The 25,565-nt window shown below is 43.6% G+C and overlaps 1 protein-coding gene across 3 annotated transcripts in view; it reads left to right on the top strand.

The window, feature by feature from the left end:
* ITGAE (integrin subunit alpha E) overlaps positions 1-25,565 on the top strand; it is a 64,976-nt gene that overhangs the window by 5,741 nt on the left and 33,670 nt on the right. For all 3 annotated transcript variants that reach the window (XM_038548564.1, XM_038548566.1, XM_038548565.1), the window contains exons 2-8: positions 12,652-12,772; positions 21,084-21,175; positions 22,679-22,746; positions 23,116-23,233; positions 23,433-23,573; positions 23,978-24,099; positions 24,737-24,888. In XM_038548564.1, the coding sequence (XP_038404492.1) occupies positions 12,652-12,772; positions 21,084-21,175; positions 22,679-22,746; positions 23,116-23,233; positions 23,433-23,573; positions 23,978-24,099; positions 24,737-24,888 (814 nt within the window). The remainder of the gene's footprint in view (positions 1-12,651; positions 12,773-21,083; positions 21,176-22,678; positions 22,747-23,115; positions 23,234-23,432; positions 23,574-23,977; positions 24,100-24,736; positions 24,889-25,565) is intronic.

The following is a 25,565-nucleotide window of genomic DNA, read 5'->3' as shown; positions in this document are numbered from 1 at the left end:
ACGAAAGCCTCCCAACCACCCACTGTAAGAAGCTAGTAGTACTTTTCCTTTTAAATTTATTTATTTAGAATATGGGGCAGGGCAGTGAGGGGCAGAGGGAGAGAGAATCTTAAGCAGACTCCATTCACCCTGAGGGCTCTGGGGCTCCATCTCAGGACCCTGAGATTATGACCTGGGCTGAAACCAAGAGTCGGAAGCTTAACCGACTGAGCCACTCAGGCGCACCCCTAGTTCTTACTTTTTAATTCTCTCCAAGTCAGTTTGCTTACCCCAACCTGGCTCAACAAGAAACACAGAGCTTGTCATAAAGTGAGCCAAGGAACCTGAGTCCAGTCCTGCTGTATTCCTGGAGAATGGTAGGTGGCTGCAGGGGTGTCTGTAAGCCCCCTTCACTCATCGAGCACCTCATTCCCCCTCAAGGGACTCATTGGTGGTGGCAGGGGAAACAGTCACAGGCAGCAAGTGAACAAGGAGATGAGTAAGGTAATTTCAGTTTGTGATAAAAGGCTTGCAGGGGTACAGAGTGCCTAGATAGAGGTCTGGAGATCTGAAAGCCTCTTGGAGGAGGTGAGTGGGGGAGGGTGAGGAAGGAGGCAGGAGATCGCCAAAGAGCATAGGACACAAGGATGACTTGGGCAAATCAGGGCGCCTGGGTGGCTCAGCGATTGGGCATCTCCCTTCACTCAGGGCATGATCCCAGGGTCCCAGGATTGAGTCCCACATCAGGCTTCCTGCATGGAGCCTGCTTCTCCCTCTGGCTGTGTCTCTGCCTCTCTCTCTCTCTCTCTCATGAATAAATAAATAAAATCTTAAAAAAAAAAAAAAAAGCACTTGGGCAATGTACACTTGAGTGGGTGGGAAGGGCTCTGGTGTTCTCATCCAATTCCCAGAGAACTATGACCCCCAAACAGGGAATTACTCACAGTCTGATTAGGTTTTCTGTATTCTACTTTGAGTGGTGGCAGGCAAGACACAAATAACAGCTCCAAGTAACTTGGGGTGCAGGTTTGTTCATTCACTGCTGTTGTTTTTTTAACTACTCTGCCTTCATTCATTGTTCTTTTTTTAAAAGAGATTTTATTTATTTATTTATTTATTTATTTATTTATTTATTTATTTATTTGAGAGAGAGAGAGAGAGGGGGCAGAGATACAGGCAGAGGGAGAAGCAGCCTCCATGCAAGGAGCCTGACATGGGACTCGATCCGGGATCTCCAGGATCATGCCCTGGGATGAAGGTGGTGCTAAACCACTGAACCACCCGGGCTGCCCCATTCATTGTTCTTCTGAAGAAAGTATTCTGGGAATTTTTTTTCTGTTTTTCTGTTTGTTTTCATGCTTCACCAGAATAATTCTTTTCCCAATTTTGTGGACACTGTGAATAATACAAATTTTCATCATATTGGCTTCAAGAAAGTTCATACATTTATGCGGGGTTTTTTAAAATTTATTTATTCATGAGAGACACACAGAGAGAGGCAGAGACATAGGCAGAAGGAGAAGCAGGCTCCATGCAGGAACCCTTATGTGGGACTGGATCCCGGATGGGACCACGCCCTGAGCCAAAGGCAGATGTTCAACCACTGAGCCACCCAGGCATCCCTATGCAGTTATTCAATAAACTTTTATTTGGTACCGACTGTGTACCTGGACTGCGTTCAGAGTCCAAAGGGGGGCCCACCATAGAAAGTGCCAGTGCTTAACACACAGGCCAGCTCTTAGCCTCCTTTCCGGTTTAATTGTGCCCTTTTATGTTCACTCCTCTTTTTTTTTTTTTTTTTTTAAGGATTTATTTATTTATTGAGGAAGAGAGAGAAAGCGTGAACCAGGAGGGGGTAGGGAGAGGGTGAGAATCTGAAGCAGACTTCTCGCTCAGCACAGAGTCCCATGCAGGGCTCTATCTCACAACCCTGAGATCACAACCTGAACAGAAATCAAGAGTTGGAGGCTCAACTGACAGCCACCCAGGTGTCCCTCAACCCTCTTTTCTAATTGTCATTTTCCTTCCTATTTTTCTTTACCTGCCCCATAATTAAAATAAGTTTTATCTTACTGTCTTGTAAATTTTTATGAATTGCCACAGTCATTCTGGGCCAGGCCAGGGTATAAGGGGGACGAAATAAAGGGCAGATGTCTGCTTTGTGTTACAGCCCAGGAATTGAGAAATGAGAGATCGGACACTGCCTTCTCACAATGCACCTCCTCATTGAGCCTTTGGAAAGTGTGTTTTTAATAAAATTGTAATTGTGTACAAAAGCAAAGAAAATAACAGTAATAAAGTCAGCATACCATCACCCAGATCACAGTTATCAAGACTTACCACACTTGCTGCATCATTTCATATCCCTTTAAAGCTGTGCTGCTCAAAATTTGGCGTGGTGCCCAGAAACAGGGAATACTTAGGATCTTGTTAGACTAGGGCTCTCTGTCCCACTTCCTGATATACTCAATCAGAATCTGTACTTTAACAAGAAACTTGGGTGATTTATTAGCACTTTAATGTTTCAGAAGCATTATTGGAAGGCAAACCCAAAACATTGTGTCATTTCACCCCTAAATACTTCAGTACACCCCTAAATAACCACAAATATGTGGTTATTTTCTTACCTAGCCACAATGTTTTTATCACCTAACAAGGTCAACAATAATTTTGGGGTGTCCATATTCAAATCTTCCTGTCTCAATTTATCTTTTTTTTAACAGTAAGTTTGTTCAAGTCAAGATCCAAACAAGGTCCACATTACAATTAATTGCAATGCCTCTCTTAGTCTAGAGTGGCCCCCTTGCCTATTTTTTGGTTTGTGTATCTTTTTCAAGTCTTTGCTTTACTGCAGAGCTTGGTCACTCGTCTTGTAGAACAGCTTCATTCAAGATTTGTGTGTTTGCTTCCTTCTGGTGCAGTTTGTCCTTTTATAAACCCTGAATTTCCCAAAACCTGGATGTTAGTGCTAATGACTTCATTAAATTCAAGTTCAACTTTTTTGGCAAGCATACTCTAAACTATTGTGTTGCAAATATCTTCTCTCACTCTGTGGCTTGCCTCTTTACTCTCTTTGTTTTTGTTTTAAGTATTTTATTAAATAAACAAACAAACATTTTATTTATTTATTCGTTAGAGACGCAGGCAGAGGGAGAAGCAGGCTCCATGCAGGAAGCCCGATCCCGGATTCTTATCTGGGACTCCATGATCACCACCTCAACCTCGGAGCCACCCAGGTGTCCCACCTCTTTACTCTCTTGATGGTATCTTTTGATAAACAAGTTCTTAATTTTAATGAAGTTCAGTTTCTCAATTCTTTCCTTTATAGTTAGTGTTTTTTGTGTCCTGTTTAAAAAATATTTGTCTACCCCAGGGTCATTTTCTCTTAAAAATGTTATTGTTTCATTTTTCACATTCAGTTCATCTAAATCCACATTTCAACCCATCAGGAATTTGTGTGTATGGTGTGTGATCAGGTGAGAATAATCAAGATCAATTTTTTTTTCAATATTGATATCCAAATAATCCAGTACCATTTATTTAAAAAATGATTCTTGGGATGCCTGGGTGGCTCAGCGGTTGAGCGTCTGCTTTCGGCTCAGGGAGTGATCCCAGAGTTCCAAGATGAGTCCCACATTGGGCTTCCCACAGGGAGCCTGCTTCTCCCTCTGCCTATGTCTCTGCCTCTCTGTGTCTCTCATAAATAAGTAAATAAAATCTTTAAAAATAAATAACTGAATAAATAAAATCATTCTTTCCTCCCTGTTCTTCACTGTCACCTTTGTCATAAAATAGATGATTGTATGTGTTTGGACTCTGTTTTGTTGTGTTGTTTTATCTGTCTATCCTGTGCTAATATAATTTTATCTTAACTATAACTTTGTAATGTCTTAATAGGTGGTAGTGTGTGTTATCAAGTCCTACAAGTTTGTTATTTTCCCTTAAGACTTCCTGACTAGGGGCACCTGGATGGCTAAGGGGTTGAACATCTGCCTTCAGCTCAGGTCATGATCCCAGGGTCCCGGGATTGAGTCCTGTATCAGGCTCCCTGCATGGAGCCTGCTTCTCCCTCTGCCTGTGTCTCTTCCTCTCTCTCTGTCTCTCATGAATAAATAAATAAAATCTAAAAAAAAAAAAAAAGAGTGCCTGACTATTCTTGCCCCATGCAATTTCATATAAATTTTTAAATTGGCTTGTTAACATACCCCTCCCCCCCAGTAATTTGCTGGGATTTTGATTAGGAATATATTGAAGCTATAGATCAGTATAGTGATAACTGACAACAATATTGAGGCTTCCATTCATGAACATGACTGTTCCACCATCTGTTTAGATCTTTAATTTCTATTTTCAGGTATTTAATATCTAATATCTAATATCTAATTTTCAGCATACAGGTTTTGCATGTCTTTAGTTATTTTTAAGCATTAAGACTTATTTTTAAGCATTTGATTTTTCTGTCTTTTCCTAATGGCATCTTTAAAAATGGCTCACTCTCAGGGGTGCCTGGGTGGCTCAGTCAGTTAAGTGTCTGTCTTTGGCTCAGGTCATGATCCCAGGGTTCTGGGATTAAGCCTCAAGTCAAGTCGAGTTGAGTCGGGCTCCCTGCTCAGCGGAGAGTCTGCTTCTCCGCCACTCTCCCTGCTTGTGCTCTCTCACTCTCTCAAATAATTAAAGTCTTAAAAAATAAAAATAAAAATTGTTCTATTTGATCATTGACAATATATAGAAGTACAGTGGTTCTTTGTATCTTGTATCCAGTAACCTTGCTAAAGGCTCTTGTTAATTCTCAGTGTTTGTCTGTGGATTTGTTGGATTTCTCAATCTACTTAATAATTTCATCTGTAGATAATGGCAGTTTTATTTTTTCCTTTCTTTTCTTACTGCCCTAAATCGTCTGGTAAAATGTTGAGTAAGAGTGGTCATCCTTGTCTCATTACTGATTTTTTTTAATTTTTTTTCTTCTTCTTCTTCTTTTTTTTTTTTAAGATTTTTTATGTATTTACTCATGAGAGACACAGAGAGAGAGGCAGAGACACAGGCAGAGAGAGAAGCAGGCTCCATGCAGGGAGCCCAACGCGGGACCCGATCTCGATCCCGGGTTTCCAGGATCTGCCCTGGGCTGAAGGCGGCGCTAAACCACTGAGCCATCCGGGCTGCCCTCATTACTGATTTTAGGGAAAACTTAAGTAACTTAATCAATAAGAATGATGTGCACTGAAGGTTTTTTGTGATATTCTTGATCAGATTAAGGAAATTCCTCCTATCCTGGTTTGCTGTGCCTTTTATCAACAAACCAGTACTAGATTTTATCAAATGCCTTTTTCCTGCATCTATCATAATGATCATTTGATTTTTTTTTCCCTGTTAATGTAATAAATCAATTATTATCAAATGTCAAACCACCTGATAGGGGAGAGCTTGGTTCTTGTCTCATGGAGTCGAAGAGTGAATCTCGTGCCAACACAGGAGAGTAGTAAAGGGATAGAAGTTTATTAAGTAAAGACACAGAGAAAGCTCTCAGAAATGAGAAGGGTCCCAAAAGGGTTGCCACTGAGGGCTTGTAGGGTTGGTCTTTTATTGAGAGCCTAATCAGGGACTCCCCACACATACCTTAGGGCAGGATGGTCTGGCTTGTTCCTTTATTTCTGGTTTCCTTACACCTCAGCATTTTGGGGATTTTTGTGAGCCTACTTCCATGGCCCGACCTAGCCCTGCCTAGCCCTGTATGTCCCTAACTCACATCCTTGCATTCCTGAAATATACTCAATTTGGTTATGATGTATTATGCTCTTTATATGTCCCCAGATTTGATTTGCTAACATTTTGCTTAGGATTTCTACATCTGTGTTCAAGAGAGAGATCAGCTGTCCTTCCTTGTATTGTTCCTGTCGGGTATTTACTGATTTTTGTTTGTTTGTATGTTTGTTTTTTAAATCTTTGCTCATCAGGTTTTAATATCAATGTTATTCTGGCCCCATAAAATGATTGGTAAATGTTCTCTTAAGTTTATTTTCTGGAACAGTTTGTGTAAGATTGGTGTTTCTTCTTTAAATGTTTGACAGTTCACAGTGAAGCCATCTGTACTTGGAATTCTTCTTAAGGTTTTTAATAATCAATTTAATTTATTTGATACAAGATTATTCAGCTTGTACTTCTTTCATCAGTTTTGGTAAATCTATTTCAAGGAATTTCCCTGTATTTCAACAAAATTGTGGAGTGTAATGGCATAAAATTGTATATACCATCCTCTTATTACTTCTTAAATGTCTTAAGATATATTCTGATACTCTCTTTTTCATTCACATTGGTAATTTCTGTGTTCTCCCTTTTTTTTCTTGATCAGTGTTGCTAGGGGTTTATCGGTTTTATTAACCTTATTTATTTTTTAAGATTTTATTTATTTATTCATGAAAGACATAGAGAGAGAGAGGTGGAGACACAGGCAGAAGGAGAAGCAGGCTCCATGCAGGGAGCCAAATGCGGGACTCCATTAGGACTCCAGGATCACGCCGTGGGCCAAAGGCAGGTGCTAAACTGCTGAGTCACCCAGGGATCCCCCTATACAAGTTTTTTTTTTTTTTTTTAATATTTTATTTTAAAAAAAATAAAGATTTATTTATTTATTTATTTATTTATTTATTTATTTATTTATTTATTTATGAGAGAGAGAGAGAGGCAGAGAGAGAAGCAGGCTCCATACAGGGAGCCTGACGTGGGACTTGATCCCGGGTCTCCAGGATCAGGCCCTGGGCTGAAGGCAGCGCCAAACCGCTGGGCCACCCGGGCTGCCCACCCCCATACAAGTTTTAATGGACAAATATACTAACGTGAAACAGAGATAACTTCTGTGCATGTGTATAACATTCCTTTTTTAATTATTATTTTTTTAAAAGATTTTATTTATTTATTCATGACAGACACAAACACAGAGAGAGAGAGAATGAGAGAGAGAGAGAGAGGCAGAGACATAGGCAGAGGGAAAAGCAGGCTCCATGCTAGGAGCCTGACATGGGACTCGATCCTGGGACTCCAGGATCACGCCCTGGGCTGAAGGCAGGCGCTAAACCGCTGAAGGCACCGGGGCTGCCCAACATTCCTTTTTTTAAAAAAAAGATCGCATTTATTTATTCAAGAGAGACACAGAGGGAGGCAGAGAGAGAAGCAGGCTTCATTTTATCCTTTCTTCTTTTTTAACAGATGCACTTAAGGCTGCACATTTCCTCTAAGTGATGGGGAACAGAAGGCTGGCCATTGGCCACCATCCTCCCCAAGGTGGGATTTATGTGACATTCCTCAGGAAGTTCCCAACTGTCTTTTTTTTTTTTTTTTTTTTATTATTTATTTATTATTTTTTTTTACCCAACTGTCTTAATGTTAATGCCTTCCTAGAGGGAAAAGCAACTTTAAGCTTGACAATGGCAAGGCCTCCAGTAACTTGTAGGTCCTCCTTAGCATATGAAAGTTCTTTTGAAACCTCCCTTTTCCTTACCGCCTTCCAACTCCCCAGTATATAATCAGCCACCTCTCACAAGCCCGGGGCTGCAGCTCCTCCTGTCCAGGGTTCCTGTTGCCGTGCTTTAATAAAACCATCATTTTGCACCAAAGACATTTCAAGAATTCTTTCTTGGGATGCCTGGGTGGCTCAGCAGTTGAGCGTCTGCCTTTGGCTCAGGGCATGATCCCAGAGTCCCGGGATCGAGTTCCACATCAGGCTCCCTGCATGGAGCCTGCTTCTCCCTCTGCCTGTGTATCTTCCTCTCTCTCTCTCTCTCTCTCTCTCTCTCTCTCTCTTTCTCTCTCTCTCTCTCTCTCTCTCTCTCTCTCGGTGTGTCTCATGAATAAATAAATAAAATCTTAAGAAAAAAAAGAATTCTTTCTTGGTCATTGGCTCAGGACCTCACCTCAGCAAACCTCGCCTATATTCCAAAACTACATCATGACACTGCTTGGTTTCCCACAAGTTTTGATATGTCTTATATTAATTCTCATTTAGTTCAGAAAATTTAAAAATTTCCATTGTAACTCTAGGTTATTTAGAAGTGCATTGCTTAATTTCTGAGAAGTTCAAGTTTTTTTAGCTTTCTTTTTATTATGGGTTCTAGTTTAATTCCACTATGGTCAGAGAATTATATTCTGAATTATTTCAATCCAGTGAAATTTATTCAGGCTTGCTTTTTGACATAGCATATGTTTCATTTTGGCAGATGTTTCACGTGCATTTGAAAAATGCTTATTTTACCATTGTTGGGTACCAAGTTCTATTGGTCAATTAGATCAAGTTTGTTATTGTGTTGTTCAGATCTTCTATATCCTTATTGAGCTTTTCATAGCTTATATGAAAGATTGTTAGAGCATTAAAGACTCCCATTTTGGTTGTGGGTTTTTATATTTTTCCTTTTAATTCAATTTTTTATATATTTTGAAGTGATATTATTGGATACATACAGATTTTTAAATTTAGGGACTCCTGGGTGGCTCAGCAGTTGAGTGTGCCTTTGGCACGCGGCTTGATTCCTGGGTCCTGGGATTGAGTCTGGCATCAGGCTTCCTGCAGGGAGCCTGCTTCTCCCTCTGCCTGTCTCTTCCTTCTCTCTGTGTCTCTCATGAATAAATAAATAAACTCATTAAAAAAAATTTTTTTAATAAAAATTTTAAAAATTTATATCTTCTTGGTAAATGAAGAACAATATATTTGTATGTATGTATTTCCTTCTCTTCCTTATATAAAAGTCTGTAAACCTATCCTTTGCCTAAAGATTTTAAGTTGTATTTATTTATTTATTTATTATTTATTTTTTGTTTTTAAAATCTCTACTGCTAAGTGAAAAGCCTTTTATTGGAGAAAATAGTTCCATCAATTTCAGTGGAAAAACTGGTTCATTCCACCCAGCCCAATACCCAAACATTTTTTGCTGATGCAAAAATTTATTAATTGGAGGGATCCCTGGGTGGCTCAGGGCTTTAGTGCCTGCCTTCCAGCCCAGGGTGTGATCCTGGAGTCCTAGGATCAAATCTCCGGATCAAATCCCACATTGGGCTCCCTGCATGGAACTACTTCTCCCTCTGCCTGTGTCTCTGCCTCGCTCTTTCTCTCTCTCTCTGTGTCTCTCATGAATAAATAAAATCTTTTTTAAAAAAAAATTATTTATTGGCCAATAAAACAAGTCTATACTAAAGAAATAATTTGAATATAAAAATGAAATTTACATATATAAGTTATTGCAATAAAGGTTTATGGTCCTCGTTAAAAGAGAAAATGAAGACTTAATGAGTAGTAGAGGATAGTTGTGGGAATCATTATTGAGAAAGGTACATTTTTCCTTCTGCACCATTTCTTTAGTCTTTTAGGTACTCATAGTTATCTTGCATTCAAACTACCTTTAAAAATAAAGTTCTAGCACAGAAAAGTACATTGAGGGTAAAATAAATACTAAGCCTGAAAGCACTTCAAAATACATGGAATAGTTAATGCATTTAACAGACTGCAGAATTACAGAAGCTACTACCTCTTCAGCTCTTTCAATTGGCATGTAAATGCAAAACGAAGCATTTTGGGTTTAGCCAAACAAAGCAAATTTTTGTTTCCTATATTGTTGGGCTGGGAATATGTTTTTGCCCGAAAGTGTGAGGTGAAGACATCATTCCTTTTTTTTTTTTTTCTAAGATTTTATTTATTTATTCATGAGAGACAGAGAGAGAGAGAGGCAGAGATACAGGCAGAGGGAGAAGCAGGCTCCCTGCAGGGAACCCAATGCAGGAATGGATCCCTGGGATCACACCCTGAGCCGAAGGCAGAGACACAGGCAGAGGAGCTGGACGTGGGACTCGATCCTGGGTCTCCAGGATCACACCCTGGGCTGAAGGCAGGCACTAAACTGCTGAGCCACCAGGGCTGCCTGACATCATTCCTTATAGCATGTTTATGTGGTATGTTTAGGGATGAAAAAGTCATTATACTATCATAGAAAAAGGAAGTGTTTTCCAAAAAGTAGTATAGCTTTTCAAGAGCTATTGCAAAAAAGTTTTTCATTGAACAGGTGAATTCTGTACACTGAACTTCACTTTGCCCTTTTTCTATATAAATATACATTAGAGTTTTTACAGTGGAGTAGCATGATCAGACCATACTTTTAAGAATTCTTTCTGGAAGTTGGTATGGAGAAGATGTATCCAGAGGAACAAGACTTGGAAAAGAAAGGTCAGCAGATTAATGAATATAACCAAGCAGGAGACAATGAGGTCAGTAAGACAGAACGAACCCCAACAGAGGCCCAAATGCACATGGGAATTCTGAGAATGATAAAAGTGGTACTGCAAATCTATGGGGATAAGATGAGCTATTCAAAAAACAATGTTGAGACAATTTCATTTGTGGGGAGAAAAAGTAAAAGCTGGATCCATATTTCACTCCACATACAAAAAGTGTAGTTGGGTCAAAGTATTCAAGTGTAAGGAGTAAAACAAAAAAAAACCCCAAATTATAGAGAAAAACATGAGTGAACTTGAAAAAATAATCACTGAATGAGGAAGCAAGACATAAAACCCAAGAGTCATAAAGGAAAAATTACTACATACAAATTATAGACATGGGGAAAGATACCATGCAAGTCAAATAATCAGCAAAGTGAGAAACAGTATCTTTAGCACATTGATAATTTCTTTTGGATTTGAAAAGCTCTTACAAATTAATAAGAAAGCAATAAATACTTCATACAGGGCAGCCCGGGTGGCTCAGCGGTTTAGAGCCGCCTTCAGCCCAGGGCCTGATCCTGGAGACCCGAGATAGAGTCCCATGTCGGGCTCCCTGCATGGAGCCTGCTTCTCCCTCTGCCGGTGTCTCTGCCTCTCTCTCTGGGTGTCTCTCGTGAATAAATAAATAAAATCTTAAAAAACACACACACAAAACTTCATACAAATGGATAATATATCTGAATAGGCAGGAAACAAAATAAGAGGTTTGACCTCACTCATAATTAAAAAATATATTTTGGAATAAGATGATAAGATACTCTTTCAAAACAAGGATGAAAAGGTTTACACGTAGCTCAAGCAGCACTGTGGGGAAACAGGTCATCTATACTGTTGTAGTATGAATTGTAATAACCTCTGTGGGGGCAATCAGTCAATATCAATTTTTCCTCAAAACCTTTTAGTGAAAAATTTCAAATATACAGAAAAGTAGAAATAATTGTACAGAACTATATACTACACTTAGATTTTACAATTGTCAGCATTTTGTTATATTTGCATTATAGCATATATACCACGTATATATAAACATATATCCATCTCTCCACCCACCAAGCCATCTTGCATTTTGATACATTTCAAAGTAAACAGCAGACATTGGTATACTTTATCTCTAAATATTTCAGCATACATATCAACTAGAGTTCAGTGTTTGTTTACAGTTCTTTTTTTTTTTTTTTAATTTTTTATTTATTTATGATAGTTACAGAGAGAGAGAGAGGCAGAGACACAGGCAGAGGGAGAAGCAGGCTCCATGCACCGGGAGCCTGACGTGGGATTCGATCCCGGGTCTCCAGGATCGCGCCCTGGGCCAAAGGCAGGCACCAAACCGCTGCGCCACCCAGGGATCCCTACAGTTCTTTTTTTGAAGGAAAACTTACTTTTGGTGAAATGCACACATTTTAAGTTGACCATTTAGAGTGTTTTTTTTTTTTTTTTTTTTTTTTTAAGATTTTATTTATTCATGAGAGACACAGAGGCAGAGGCCCAGGCAGAGGGAGAAGCAGGCTCCATCCCGGAACTCCAGGATCACGCTCCAGGCTGAAGGCAGATGTTTAACTGCTGAGCCACCGAGGCGTCCCTTTAGCCTGTTTTTGAAAAATGCTCATACCTTTGTCATCCAAATTCCTATCAAGATCTAGGATATTTCCATCAGCCTACAAATTTTCTTCCTGTCCCTACCCCTAGGAAATATTTTTGACTATAGATCAGTTTTGCTGGTTCTAGAACATCATGTAAATGGAATTATACAGTAGATACTCTTTTGTGTAAAGGGTATCCCTTTCACTCAGCATCATGGTTTTTTGTGATTTACCCATCTTGCTAAGTGTGTCAATTGCTCATTCCTTTTCACTCCCAAGTAGTATTACATTGTATGAATGTACCATACTTAGTTTATGCCTTCCCTAGTTGATGGACATTGGGTTTCCAATTGGCAACTATCACAAATAAAGCTTCTGTAAACATTCTTGTACATGTTTGAAGACATGTTTTCTCTTGGGTCACTTGATTGAGGGTCATAGACAGAATGTATATATGATCCCCCCTGGGGCTCACAGTCTATTTTAACTTTGCTACAAGACCCTGTCATGAGTATGTGCTATGTGACAGGTATAGAAAATGCATGGTGGGAAGTGTGAGAAGTGGAAAGTATTTCTAGGGGAGAACTGGGGAAGGCTTCCTGGAGGAGGAGGCCTTGGTGCTGACAGTTAAGTAGGAGGATCAGGGTGGCTCTGGGTCAGACATGCCTACCTTCCTGTCTTATTCCCATAGGAAAAAGATCCTGGGAGTCTCACTTTTTTTGGCTGTAAAATGGGGATGATGACACCATGAGATGTGACAGAGTAATGGGAGTCAAAGGCCCAGCCATGGCCTCGACAGGCACCTCTTCTTTTGTTAAATGTTCCTCTTTCTTCACAGGCCTTGCTCCTCTGGTGGCCTTCAATGTGGATGAGGCCCATCTCTGGGTGACTTCTGAGGGAGGCATACCCTATGTGCTCAGCTCCCTTCTGCACCAAGACTCCAGCACCAACCAGACCTGGTGAGCGGGGCCTGGCAGATGGGAGGCATAATTGAGGGCGCCTGTTGGGAGTCTGAAAAAACCCCAGAGAAAGGCAGCCTGGGTGGCTCAGCGGTTTAGCACTGCCTTCAGCCTAGGGCCTGATCCTGGAGACCAGGGATCGAGTCCCATATCAGGCTCCCTGCATGGAGCCTGCTTCTCCCTCTGCCTGTGTCTCTACCTCTCTCTCTCTCTCTCTGTGTGTGTCTCTCATAAATAAATAAAATCTTTAAAAACAAAACCAAACCCCAGAGAAGGCCTTAGCACCCCACCTCCACAGTCTGGGGACAACCTCCCTTCACTTTCAGAAGGGTGTGCCAGAGAGAGGCTATGATGGTGCTCTTCGCTGCCAGGGATCAGGGGCAGGATATGACCTCAAAACTATTTTAAAATAAAGTTTATTAAGGCTCTTTTGTAATACATGTTCAATATAGAAGTTTTGGGCAGTGGCAAAAATATCAAATTAAAAATGGAAACTATCAGGCAGCAGGGAATATGGTTAAGAGGCAGGTTGTGGGTCTGGTAGCTATGGGTCAGTGATAGCTTTACTATGCACTTGTAGCAAGGCGCTCAACCCACAGCCTGTTTCTTATCTCTACAGTAGGGGTAGAGATTTTTCTACCTCACAGAGTTGTTGCATAAGATTATTTGAGTTAATGCACATAAAGGGTTTATTACAGTTTCTGGCCAAATTCAGGCATAACAAATATTGCACTGTTTTTAAAATCTCATCTGTACCCACCCATTAGATATAGGCCACAACTTTTAAATGTGACAAAATTCTGCTGATGAGGATGTGGGAAGTTTTGGGGCTGTAAATTGACATAACCAACTCAGAGGATAGTTTTACCATATCTGGTAATCTTGAAGATGCCTTTGACTCAGCCATTCCACTCCCAGATGCCAACCTTAGAGATACTCCCAGGCACATGTAAAGCTTTTTATTGTAACATTTCTTGGGATAGTATAAGACTGGAAATGGTCCTCATTAGGAAAACGGAAGAAATAAGCTGTGAATCAGACGATGTGCTCTTAGAAACAGGTCAAGTAAATGAAATGAGCACAGTGGTTATTAACTTGAATCATTCCTGAAACATAAGGTGAAAAAAGACAGCTGTAGAATTATATATACAATGGTTATTTACTCAACAGACATTTATGTGCAGCACCTACTATGTGCCAGGCCCTAAGATATAGCAATGAGCAAAGTAGATAAAAATTCTTATGCTCAGGGTAGATAGACAATGAGCAAGCAAGCAAAATATGTATTTTGTCAGATGGTGGTAGTAGGGATATACTAATATAGAAATATATCTTTAATTTTGTCCCCTATTGTCACCAAAATGACTTTTTTTTTAAGATTTTATTTATTTATTCATGAGAAACAGAGAGAGAGAGAGAGAGAGAGAGAGAGAGGCAGAGACACAGGCAGAGGGAGAAGCAGGCTCCATGCAGGGAGCTTGATGTGGAACTCAATCCTGGAACCTGGGATCACGCCCAGAGCCAAAGGCAGACGCTCAACCGCTGAGCTACCCAGGCGTCCCTAAAATGACTTTTAGAGCTGCTTTGTTTTGAAGCCAGGATCCATGTGTCGTATATTGTGTCTCTTTATTCTTTTTTAATCTAGAGCGATTTTTCCTTTCCTTTTTTGTTCATAATGGTCATATGGCTTTCTCTGTGCTCATTCTGTGACCCAGCCATGCTCATGCCCTGCCTCAGGCCAGTCCCCCTGCCTATCCTTGCTGCTTTGCTTCTAGTCAATAATCAAGGGTTTCCTTCTTACTCTGCATGCATGAGCCATGAGCCCAGTATCCAGATGGGCTTTGGGGCAGAGCCGAATGAGGCTCTGAAGGTTTCTGTCTGAGCAGAGCTCCCCATCTTCCCAACTTGAGCATAGCAGAAGCTGTATTTGGTGGAGGATGAGTGGGCAGTAGCAGCTCCTGAGGCAGCCTTCTAGCCCTTGGACTTGGGCCATGACCCTACCAGCCAAGGAGGCTTGGACCCTCATTGTACAGTGAAGAGGCTGGTGACCATGGAAGTGGGGAGGGCAGGGCCAGTTTGTTCATTCACTCATATATTCAGCAACTATTTATGGAGCATCTACTCAATGACAGGCAAAGTATGGAGATAAGATAGTGAAGGGGAGGCACAGTCCTTGCCCTCTTGTAACTCCCTGACTCAGGAAGGAGACAGACAAGGCAGGTAATGACAAGAGAAGTGACAACTGCTTTGGTGGGGATGTCTAGGGAGACATAGAGGCTGGTGTATCCTTAAGCCACAGGGTGTGCATCAACACTGGGACTAAGGAGATGAGTAGGAATTAGCGTGAGAAGGCAAGGGAGGGGAATAACCCAGCCGAGAGCAATGTGATCAGAAGCCTGGAAGCTATTCTGAGCAAAGTAAAGGAACAGAAAATGTCAGGTGGTTGAAGCTGAATGTAATGAGCAATAGGCTGGGAGAGGTGGGTAGTGCCTTGTTACCCAGGCACCAAGGGTTTTAGGAGCCAGAAAGGTTTGAAGCAGGAAGGGGTGGTGAGAAGTTTGTTAGCAAGTTTTTGGCTGCAGGAAGATGAATTAAAGGTGGGTGTTTGTTGTGTTTTTTTGTTTTGGTAAAATTTTATGGATATTTGCCACACAGAAAAATGCACCCATTATAAGCATGTAGCTCAGTGAATGTTCACAAAGTGAACCACCTATGTAAGCAGCATCCACATGAAGAAACAGAACATTACCAGCCTCACCTAAGCCCCTCTAGCCTGCTCCCATCCTGGCACATCCTCTGCCAAGAGTTAATCAATGCTCTGGTCTCCATCTCCCTGGATTAGTTTTGTCTGTTCTTGAACTTATAAACGAGGCATGCCGTTGTATGGTCTGTTATGTCAGGCTCCTCTCCCTCAATATGCAGTCTGTGAATTTTGAATATGGTCTTGCCTGAGACAATGGTACTTATTCTCATTGCTGTAGTCTTCCATTGTGTGAACAGTGCTGATGATGGGCATTTGGGTAGTTTCCTTGGACAATTTTTTTTAAAGATTTTATTTATTTATTCATGAGAGACACAGAGAGAGGCAGAGACATAGGCAGAGGGAGAAGCAGGCACCATGAGGAGCCAGATGTGGGACTTGATCCCAGGACTCCAGGATCATGCCCTGAGCCAAAGGCAGACAGACACTCAACCGCTGAGCCACCCAGGCATCCCTCCTTGGACAAATTATACTGCTGTGCACTTTCTTTCGATGGGCAGGTTACTTCCTTTTATCAGCCATGTGCCTAGCAATGGGATTGCTAGGTCATGATTTATGCACTGGGCTGACCTTCAGTTTCCCAAACTTGAAAAGCATGAGTGTTCTGGTTGGTCTACACATTTGTGAAAGCCAGGTGTCAGTCCCAGTTATTTGTGACCATCTCTTGCCAACTCCCCTCCCACCAGGACCCCAGCAGACCCTCTCTAGCTCCCAGCCCCGTGCTTCAGAGGCCAAGCTGAAAGGACATGGTAGATGAGAGGAGTTTGAAGCCCCTGGAGCAGGAGGCTATGACTTTCATGAGCTGGGCTCATGAACACCTCCCTGAACACCTGCTGAAGCAGAGGAGACTCATGGGAGGATGTGGTGGGAGGAACTTCTGGGTTCTTTGCCATAAATGGTAAAGCCTAAGACTACAGCAGTCCTTCCATGCTGGGCAGGAAATACACTGCTGGCTGCCCCAGAGCCACAGCAAGCAGAACAGGCTAGGCTCCCTGTGAAAGGCTGATGTGTCCCTCTCACTCCCTTGTGCTGTTTCTCCCTAAAATAGAACAGCCAGGGCTGGCAGCATCATGGGTTTGGTTGCTACAAGGTGAAGTGAGTGGAACATAAAGAAAGCTTTCTACACCTGAAACTAATATAACATTGTGTGTTAATTATACTTCAATAAAAATGCAAACTAAAATAAAAATTTAAAAAACTATGACAAAAGTTGGGGGAAGGGACGTGGCTTAGTGGTTGAGGTCTGCCTTGGGCTCAGGGCATGATTCCGGAGTCCCACACCGGGATCCCCGCAGGGAGCCTGCTTCTCCCTCTGCCTGTGTCTCTGCCTCTCTCTGGGTGTCTCTCATGAATAAATAAATCAAATCTTAAAAAAAAAAAAAAAACTTGGGGGGAAAAAAAGGAAGGCTTTACCCTGGGAGGTATGGGATTAGACTCAGAATGGAGACAGGTTAGAGGTAAGTGAAGGCAGGAGATGGACTGTTTCTAGTACAGGGTATAGTAGGGTCCCTGGGGCTGTCAGCTGATGGTGGATTTGGTTATTGATAGTCAGTCATTCAGTCAACAAACCTGGAGATTAAGAGACTACCCACCATGGGGAGTAAAATGGGAGGGTAACAGAGGCAGCTCAGATTGGATCCCAGGCCACAGCACTGCATGACTATGATATGAATGGCAACCTTGGGTTCTGCAGTGCACAGCTTGGACAGCTGTACATGATAGTCTTCTGAGAACTCGCAGTCTAGGTGAGGATGGGGGTAGGTTCCAGTAGTCAGGGCTACCTGGAGGTCTTAGAGGGGGTCAAGTTCTCCTTTTGGGAAGACTTCTTGAGGACTTGGTGTTTAGGATGAGTGTTGGAAGGAAAAGGAGGTGGGAATGAAATAGCTCAGACAATGGCCTGAAGGAGGAAGGAGAGTCAAAGCTATTCCAGGCCTGGACCTACCCCACCAAAACACTGTCTGGAGTGGACACTAGTTCTGAGCCTACCTTTATGGGAGAAAGGGAAGTGCTAGACTGAGGGCTGAGGCTCAGGCTGGGGAGGAGTCTGGGGCAGAGGCAGGGTTTCTGAGCAAGTGACCTATTTCAGGAGCTTGGGTCCAAGGCCCACAGAACTGCCCCTCTGCTCTTCAGCCCTACCCTACTTTAGCCCCCTTACCTGCTGCCAGGGTTCTCATTCAGTCAACACAACCATATTTATCAAGCTTCAGCTCTGTGCCAGGCAATCCTCCATGCTCTGGAAGTAACATGATGAACAAGATTAGACATGATCCTTGAGGAACTTACAGTCAGTCTAGACAGGGAGACAGATAATAAGCACATAAGCACATAAGCAAGTAAAGAGGGTACTATCAGACATAACAAGTTCTGAGAAGGAAATAAAACAGGAAGACACGAAACAGAGTAGCTGCATTGTGAGGTGAGGCTGGCTGGAGAAAACATTTATGAGGAGTTTACATTTATGACAGTTCAGCAAGGCAAGGAGATGAAAATGAGCTAGCCTCGGGGAGTGAAAGGCAGAGCTTTTGGGCAAAGGGCACAGGAAGGCAGAGGGCTTGAGGCAAGCAAGAACTGGGGCTGTCAAGGAACAGAAGCCAGCCAGTATGGAGTTGGAGCTTGGAGAGTAAAGGAATGGGAAGAAGGGGTCTCAGAGGCAGGGAGGGGCTAGACCAACAAGGCCCTGTGGGGTACATCAAGGAATATGGATTATTTTTCTAAGCACATGGAGACTATTGAAGTAGGGGAGTGATGCAGTGCAAACTACAAGGGTAAATTGAAAAAAAAAAAAAAAAGAAAAGAAAAACAAAAACACAAAACCACTACCAGTTAGGAGGGCTATTACCACAGACCAGGCAAGATACTGGTGGCCAGGATGGTGATGAGGAAATGGAGAGAAGAGATGCTCTGTAGATATAATCTGGAGGAAGAACCCACAGGGTTTCCTGATGGACTTGATACAGGGATGAGTAAAAAGATGAAGCACAGATGCATCCAGGCTTCAGGCTACCATCAGTTGCCTTGGGGAAGAGGGAAAAGCATAGGCTTGGGGAGACAAGACCTCAAGTTCTGTTTGGACAATCTCAAGTTTAAGATGCCTATTAGACGGGGGCGCAGTTACGCATTGTACTTCTTTCCTGTTGCTGCTGTAACAACCACAGAACTTAGTGGCTTAAAACAACACAAATTTATTATCTCACAGTTCTGGAATCCAGAAGTCCAAAATGGGTCCGAATAGGCTAATATCAAGGTGTGTTAGCAGGGCTGTGTTCCTTCTGGTGGCTCAAGGGGAGAATCTGTTTCCTCACCTTTTTCAGTTTCTAAAGGTTAACCACATTCCATGGCTTTTGTCCTCTTCCTCCATCTTTAAAATCAGCAGTATATCATTTTCAAATCTTTCTCTGACTCTGACCCTCTTGCCTTCCTCTTATAAGGACTCTTGTAATTACATTGGGTTCACCTAGATAATCCAGGGTAATTTCCTTTATTTCAAGACCCTTAATATAATCAAATCTACAGAATCCTTTGGCTGTAAAAAAGTAGCATATTCACAGGTTCTGGGGATTAGAACATGGACATCTAGGAGTGGTATGTTAATCTATTTCCTAACAACTGTGCTGGTCTGACTTTTGGTGGAAGGATCCTAGGGCCACAGAATTTCAGCAGTTACAGGTTGAAGCCATGGGATTAGAGGGGATCACTAGGGAGAATGTGCTGGTGAGGAAAACAAGGACCAAAGCCTCAAGGCTTCAGCAACATTTAAAGTTAGACATTGAAGAAGCCAACAAAAGAGTCTGAGAAGGAGTATTGAGAGAGGTAGGGAAATCAAGAAGAAAGTATTTCAAGGAGGAGATGGTTACATGTCCAGGGCTGCTGAGAGGTTGAAGAACATGAGGACAGAGAGGTGTCCATTAGATTTGGCAGTGTGGGGACCACTGCTGACCTTGACAGCAGCCGTATCAGAGGGTGGAATTCAGCTTGGAATGGGTTAAGCTGGGGCTGGGGGCCTGTACACGGGCATAGACCTTATTATTATCCTTAATCCATGGATATAAGTAAATGATCTATTTCATAATTCTAATAGAGTTATAGGAAGCAAGCAAATGGAGATGGTACCTCATTCCTGCTGCCCAACCCACCATAGCGGCATCATAATCTTTTGAAAGTACAGACTAACCCCATTATAAAGTCCTCCATGGCTTCCTACTGCCCTCAGCACAAAGATGTGGTTCACAGTACCAAGCCCAGTCTCAGGGCCCCTTCCTCAGTACCCACTACTCACAACCCAACCCCTAGGATGGGGAGCTCACACCTTGTCTTAAGGCAGACAAGTTCTCCCTGGAGAGTGTAGATAAAGGGAATGCTTATGCTGACATTGGACTCTGCTATCTCCCTTGACTTGGGTTGAGGGGCGAAGTTTACCATTGAGAATCATATCTCTAGAGGCTTTCTTAATGTGGCTGAGGCTTAATGAGGCTTGTGAGTGTCACTCTTCAAATCTCCATTTCTCTCTCTTTCTCTCTCTTTCTTTCTTTTTTTTATTTTTTTATTTATTTTCTTTCTTTCTTTCTTTCTTTTCTTTTCTTTTCTTTTCTTTTCTTTTCTTTTCTTTTCTTTCTATTTAAAGATTTATTTATTTACTCATGAGAGACAGAGAGAGAGAGATAGAGAGAGAGGCAGAGACACAGGCAGAGGGAGAAGCAGGCTCCATACAGGGAGCCCAATTTGGGACTCGATCCAGGGACTCCAGGATCATGCCCTGGGCCAAAGGCAGGCGCTAAACCACTGAGCCACCCAGGGATCCCTTTTTTAACCCAGGTGTCCCTCAAATCTCCATTTCTGACTGGCCCATAGGATAGGAGCATCAACATGATTTCTTCAGGAAGTACTATCACTAAGGCTAGGCGGGGTAGTTCCCCTGGCAGCCACTAGGAAGCCAGCACTGCCCACAACAGATCCAGCTGTCCTGCTGATGGCTTTCTGGTACCTATGCCCCTTGCCCCAAAGAGCAGAGAGTCTTTATTTACCATCAGTTCCACCCCCATTTCTATCAGGGTGGGTGAGCAGTCAGAGAGCAGACACATTTAACTGTTTCTCAACTGGAGCTGTATAAAGGTAAATGCTGAGCAAATGCCTTCCTCATAATACAGAGTCTGCCGGGGTGCCTGGGTGGCTCAGTCGGTTAAGCATCTGCCTTTGGCTCAGGTCATGACCTCGGAGTCCTGGGATGGAGCCCCACATCCAGCCCGCTTCCAGCCCCACAATGAGCCAAGCATGGACCTTCCTGCTCAGCAGGGAATCTGCTTCTCCTTTTCCCTCTGCCCCTTCCCCACCCTCTGCTCATGCTCTCTCTCTCTCACTCTCTCTCAAATAAATAAAATCTTAAAAAAACAAAAACAAAAAACAAAAAACCAGAGTCTGCCTGCCTACCCCAGGTCTAGACCTCCTGCATTAGTTTTCCAGATAGGGAGCCTGTAAGCCTGGGGTCTTGAGCAGGCAGAAAGGAGAAGGGAATCACTGGCCAGCTCAACTTTGCTGTCTACCTTCCCAACTCAGGCTCCTGGTCACCAGCCCTCAAACCAAGGGGAAAGCAGGTGTCCTGCATCGTTGTTCCCTCCTCCAGGATAAGTTACATTGCAAACCAGTAGGTAAGTCTACCTCAGCTCCAGGGAATGCTCCCAGGAACTCCTTCCAAGGAATCTCACTTATCTGGCCCAAGCCATCTGAACCTACTCTGGTCCCTCCACCCTAGATTCCACCACCATCCACAGCAGGCCTTCTATCCTGATGCTCAGTCCTGTCCCATCCCATCCCAACCCAACCCTAATCCCCAGCCCACCTTTCCATATCCAGTCCTAACAAAAATGATACTTAAGATTTATTGAGTGCTCACCATGTGCCTGGCACTCTGGTAAGTACTTTGTTCACTTTTAATCCTCAAAATCATGCCATTTTATAAAAGAGGAAGCTATAGTTCAGAGAAGTGCTTTGATTGCCAATATAGCCAGGGTCACGCGTCTAGAATTGGCAGCACTACAGCTGGCAAACCCAGCTCTATCTGATTCTAAAACCTACCCTGGGGATCCCTGGGTGGCGCAGTGGTTTGGTGCCTGCCTTTGGCCCAGGGCGCGATTCTGGAGACCTGGGATTGAATCCCACATTGGGCTCCCGGTGCATCGAGCCTGCTTCTCCCTCTGCCTGTGTCTCTGCCTCTCTCTCTCTCTCTCTCTCTCTGTGTGTGTGTGTGTGACTATCATAAATAAATAAATTAATTAAAAAAAATAAAATAAAACCTACCCTGTCCCAACTCATCACACCCCAATAGAATTCAACCCTACTCCTTCCAGCCTATGGCCATCCTAGCATCTAGCATGAGAACTGGCATATATGAGACACTCAATAAATGCTGTTTGAATGAATAAATGAACAAATGAGTGGACCTCATTTACTCATTAACCAACTCTACCCATCCCACCCAATCCAACTCAAGGCCTGCATTTGCTAATTAACCCTTGACTGTGTGTGTTAGAGTCCTTGTCTCTGTGAGAGACACAATGTTGAACAATCTCAGTCTCTGCTTCAGAAATTGAATGTAGGCTGGCAGGGAAACTGGGTGATCCTGTGGATCAAAAATGAATCTCCTGAGACCCATGGTGTAGAGGGAAAGGAGCAAGCTACACTTTCACCCTGGGGTCTTGGGAGCCAGTAAGATTTTCCAGAGACAGAACTTTGAGAATGGAGAGTTCATCAATCCATATAGCCAGTCCTTTAGCATCTTGCACACCTCCCTGGTGCTGCACACACCCACCAGCTAGTGCTTCTCTACCCTCCTGCCCCTCCAGACTGGGAGCCCCTATAAGAAAATGTCTTAGTTACTTCTAGATCCCTATCACCAACTGGCATAAGAGCAGACATCACAGGGCATTTGTTGGAATGAGTCAGTGAATAAATCTGAGGAATAGGCACTTTACCCTGAGCATGTCCAGGCCTGTGCTTGAAGGCCCAAGCTTTCAGCTAGCCTCTAGAGGCTGTTCTGAGTGGCCAACAGTTCTTTATGGGGCCCTGACCAAGGTGGCCCTGTGACATCTGATCTTGGCTGTAGGGTTGCCCCCCAGCATCCCTCCCTTCTTACCTGGCCTTAACTGTTTCAGAGACTGTCCCCATCCCAATGGGGAGGCACCGGGGAGTGACAGTTGTTCAGAACCACGGCAGTGTTTTGGTGAGTGTGCATAAGGTGGGACAATGGAGGGGTTCTAGTGAGGATGGCACTAACCCTGTGGTTGATAGTTGACCAGTGTTGATACAAGTCTGACTGGCATATTCTCAGGGCAGAGCCCAGCTATCTCCCCTGTACCAGCCCCAGGGCTGACCAAGGCTCTGACCTGGGTACTCCATGTGATGCAGCATACTGACCCAGGTGCTTAACCTTAAACTTTGACCCCAGCATGACCCTACACCTGCTATTCCTACATCCTCTGCCTGGTTGATGCCCTTGATTCTGGCATAGGAGTGATGGTGTGGCTGTGTTTAGGGGGCTGTGCTGGAGGTGACCTAGGCTTTCCTCTCCCTTTCTCTCCTTCTCCCCTAGATCTGCATTCAAGTGCTGGCCCCACAGCCCCACAGCCTCATTTCGGAACTCACAGGGACCTGCAGCCTACTATCCAACAACTTCCAAAACCACACCCAGGTCCACTTCTCCAACCTTGGTAAGGGTTGGACATCCTGAAAAGATTTCCTTGGGTCTCTAAGAAGACTCATGGGAGATGTAGAGGGACACAGAGGCCTGGAGAGGGCAAGGCAAGCCTAGGTCCCTGTGAAGGGAATCAGGGCAGAGCTAAGTGTGGGTCTACTGGGAGGTGAACAAGGGGGCTGACTCTTGAGTTCTTCCACGTGTGTCTTTTAAAGAAAATCTGGATCCCAATGCACATGTGGATGGCAGAGACTGCTACAGAAACAAGAAAGGCAGCATAGAGAAGACAGCCAGGTGGCGTCGGGCTCTGAAGACAAAGGAGGAAGTGGAGGAGGAGGAGGAGGAAGAGGCTGCTGGTAAGAAGAGGCAGATCTGGGTTGCTACCAGAGGCTGTCAGAGCTGACCCTTAGGCTGGCGACCTCCAGGAGTGAGGTGTGCCAGGTCTGGAAGATGGGGAATAGTGGCTGGATTCTATAGACCTAGCCAGTCCCAGCTCTGCCCCCCTCCATGTTATAGATGGGTAAACTGAGGCCTAAAGAGCAGGAACAATGGGAGTGACTCACTCAGCAAGTCAGAGTCTGAGCAGGCTCTGGCTCTCTTTGCCTCTGAGACAAAAGCTTCACTCTTGGGAACTTTACCAACATCCTCCCTGAACTGAGCTCTTAGGGCTTGAATGGGGTGTGTGCCCTGCAAGGCAGTAGATGCTGCCCTCACTGCTGCCTCAAATTCCATGTTCACTCCTGACCTGCTCTCTATCTAGGCCCAGGCACTGAGATTGCCATCATCCTAGATGGCTCAGGAAGCATTGATCCCCCAGACTTCCAGAGAGCCAAAGACTTCATCTCCAACATGATGAGGAACTTCTATGAGAAGTGCTTTGAGGTGGGCTTCCCTAAGAGGTAGAATCACACAGTCTATCAATTCTCTATTGCTATGAATAAACCACATCAAAACAACAACCATTATTTGCTCACAGTTCTGTGGATCAGCTATTTGGGCTGGGCTTAGCTGGGTGGTTCTTCTGTTGGTCTTGCCTGGAGTTACTCTTGTAGCAGCAGACACCCTATTGCTTGATGGGATGACCTAAGATGGCCTTGTCTGGGCCATGTGCCTCTAGCAGGCCAGCCCAACTTTTTCATGGCTGCAATGTTCCAAGAGGGCAAGACCTTGTGCATGCATGTACTTTTCAAGGTTCTGATTGTATCACATTTCCCAATGTCCCATTGGCCAAAGCTAATCACATCACCAATCCCATAGTAAATGGGTGGGAGGGGGACTACACAGACACATGGTTTTAGGGAGAATTCTATGATTCACTGGGAAACATTAAGATCATAGCTTCCTCCATCCCTACTTGCTTAGAGATTTCCCTCTGCCTTAGCATCTCCTCCTGCCTGGAGTCAAGGAGAAATGAATAGATTCTTTCACTCTTTCCAGGGAAAGCCATCTAAGGGGTTGGGGATGCTTTGGGCATGGCAACTCTGCCAACTTCCTCCCCACCTTGGCTCTTCTCCTCCAGTGTAGCTTTGCCCTAGTGCAATACGGGGAAGTGATCCAGACTGAGTTTGATCTTCGGGACAGCCAGGATGTGATGACCTCCCTCGCAAAAGTCCAGAACATCACTCAAGTTGGGAATGTCACCAAGACCGCTTCTGCTATGCAGCATGTCCTGTAAGTATGAGGGTAGTGGGAATTACCTGAGCACCTACTACATGCCAGCTCATGGCCTTGCCCAGAGATTCTGAGGCATCATGCCCAGAGAGGTGGCTAGACAGAGCTATGAAGAAGAGAGGATGAGGTTCTAGCAAGGGAATGCAAGGTCTTTCAGTCTGGCCCTGGCTGATGAATGACATCCCAAGACATCCTCCAAAAATTCTTCTAAAGATTCCTGTTGTGAGCAGCAGTAGAACACAGTGCTTACAGGTATGGGCTTTGTGGCCAGGCTGCCTGGGTTCAATCTCAGCTCCAATTTGTACTTGGGAGACCTTGAGTGAGTTGCCTGCCTATCTGTGCTTCAGTTGCCTCACTTTTTTTTTTTTTTAAGATTTTATTTATTTATTCACAAGAGAAACAGAGAGAGACACAGGCAGAGACACAGGCAGAGGGAGAAGCAGGCTCCATGCAGGGAGCCTGATGTGGGACTCGATCCAGGGTCTCCAGGATCAGGCCCTGGGCTGAAGGCAGCGCTAAACCGCTGAGCCACCGGGGCTGCCCACTTTTTTTTTTTTTTTTTTTTACTTTGAAAGAAAGAGCTCACATATGGGAGCAGGGGTGGGGGTGTGGAGGAGGGGCAGAGGGAGAGGATGAAAGAGAATCTTAAGAAGGCTCCATGCCCAAGTGGAGCTAGA

Source organism: Canis lupus, chromosome 9 (genome assembly GCF_011100685.1).
Source record: "Canis lupus familiaris isolate Mischka breed German Shepherd chromosome 9, alternate assembly UU_Cfam_GSD_1.0, whole genome shotgun sequence".
In the NCBI taxonomy this organism is placed as follows: domain Eukaryota; kingdom Metazoa; phylum Chordata; class Mammalia; order Carnivora; family Canidae; genus Canis; species Canis lupus.
The sequence above is the reverse complement of the archived record's forward strand: the minus strand, read 5'-3'. Positions and strand labels throughout refer to the sequence as shown.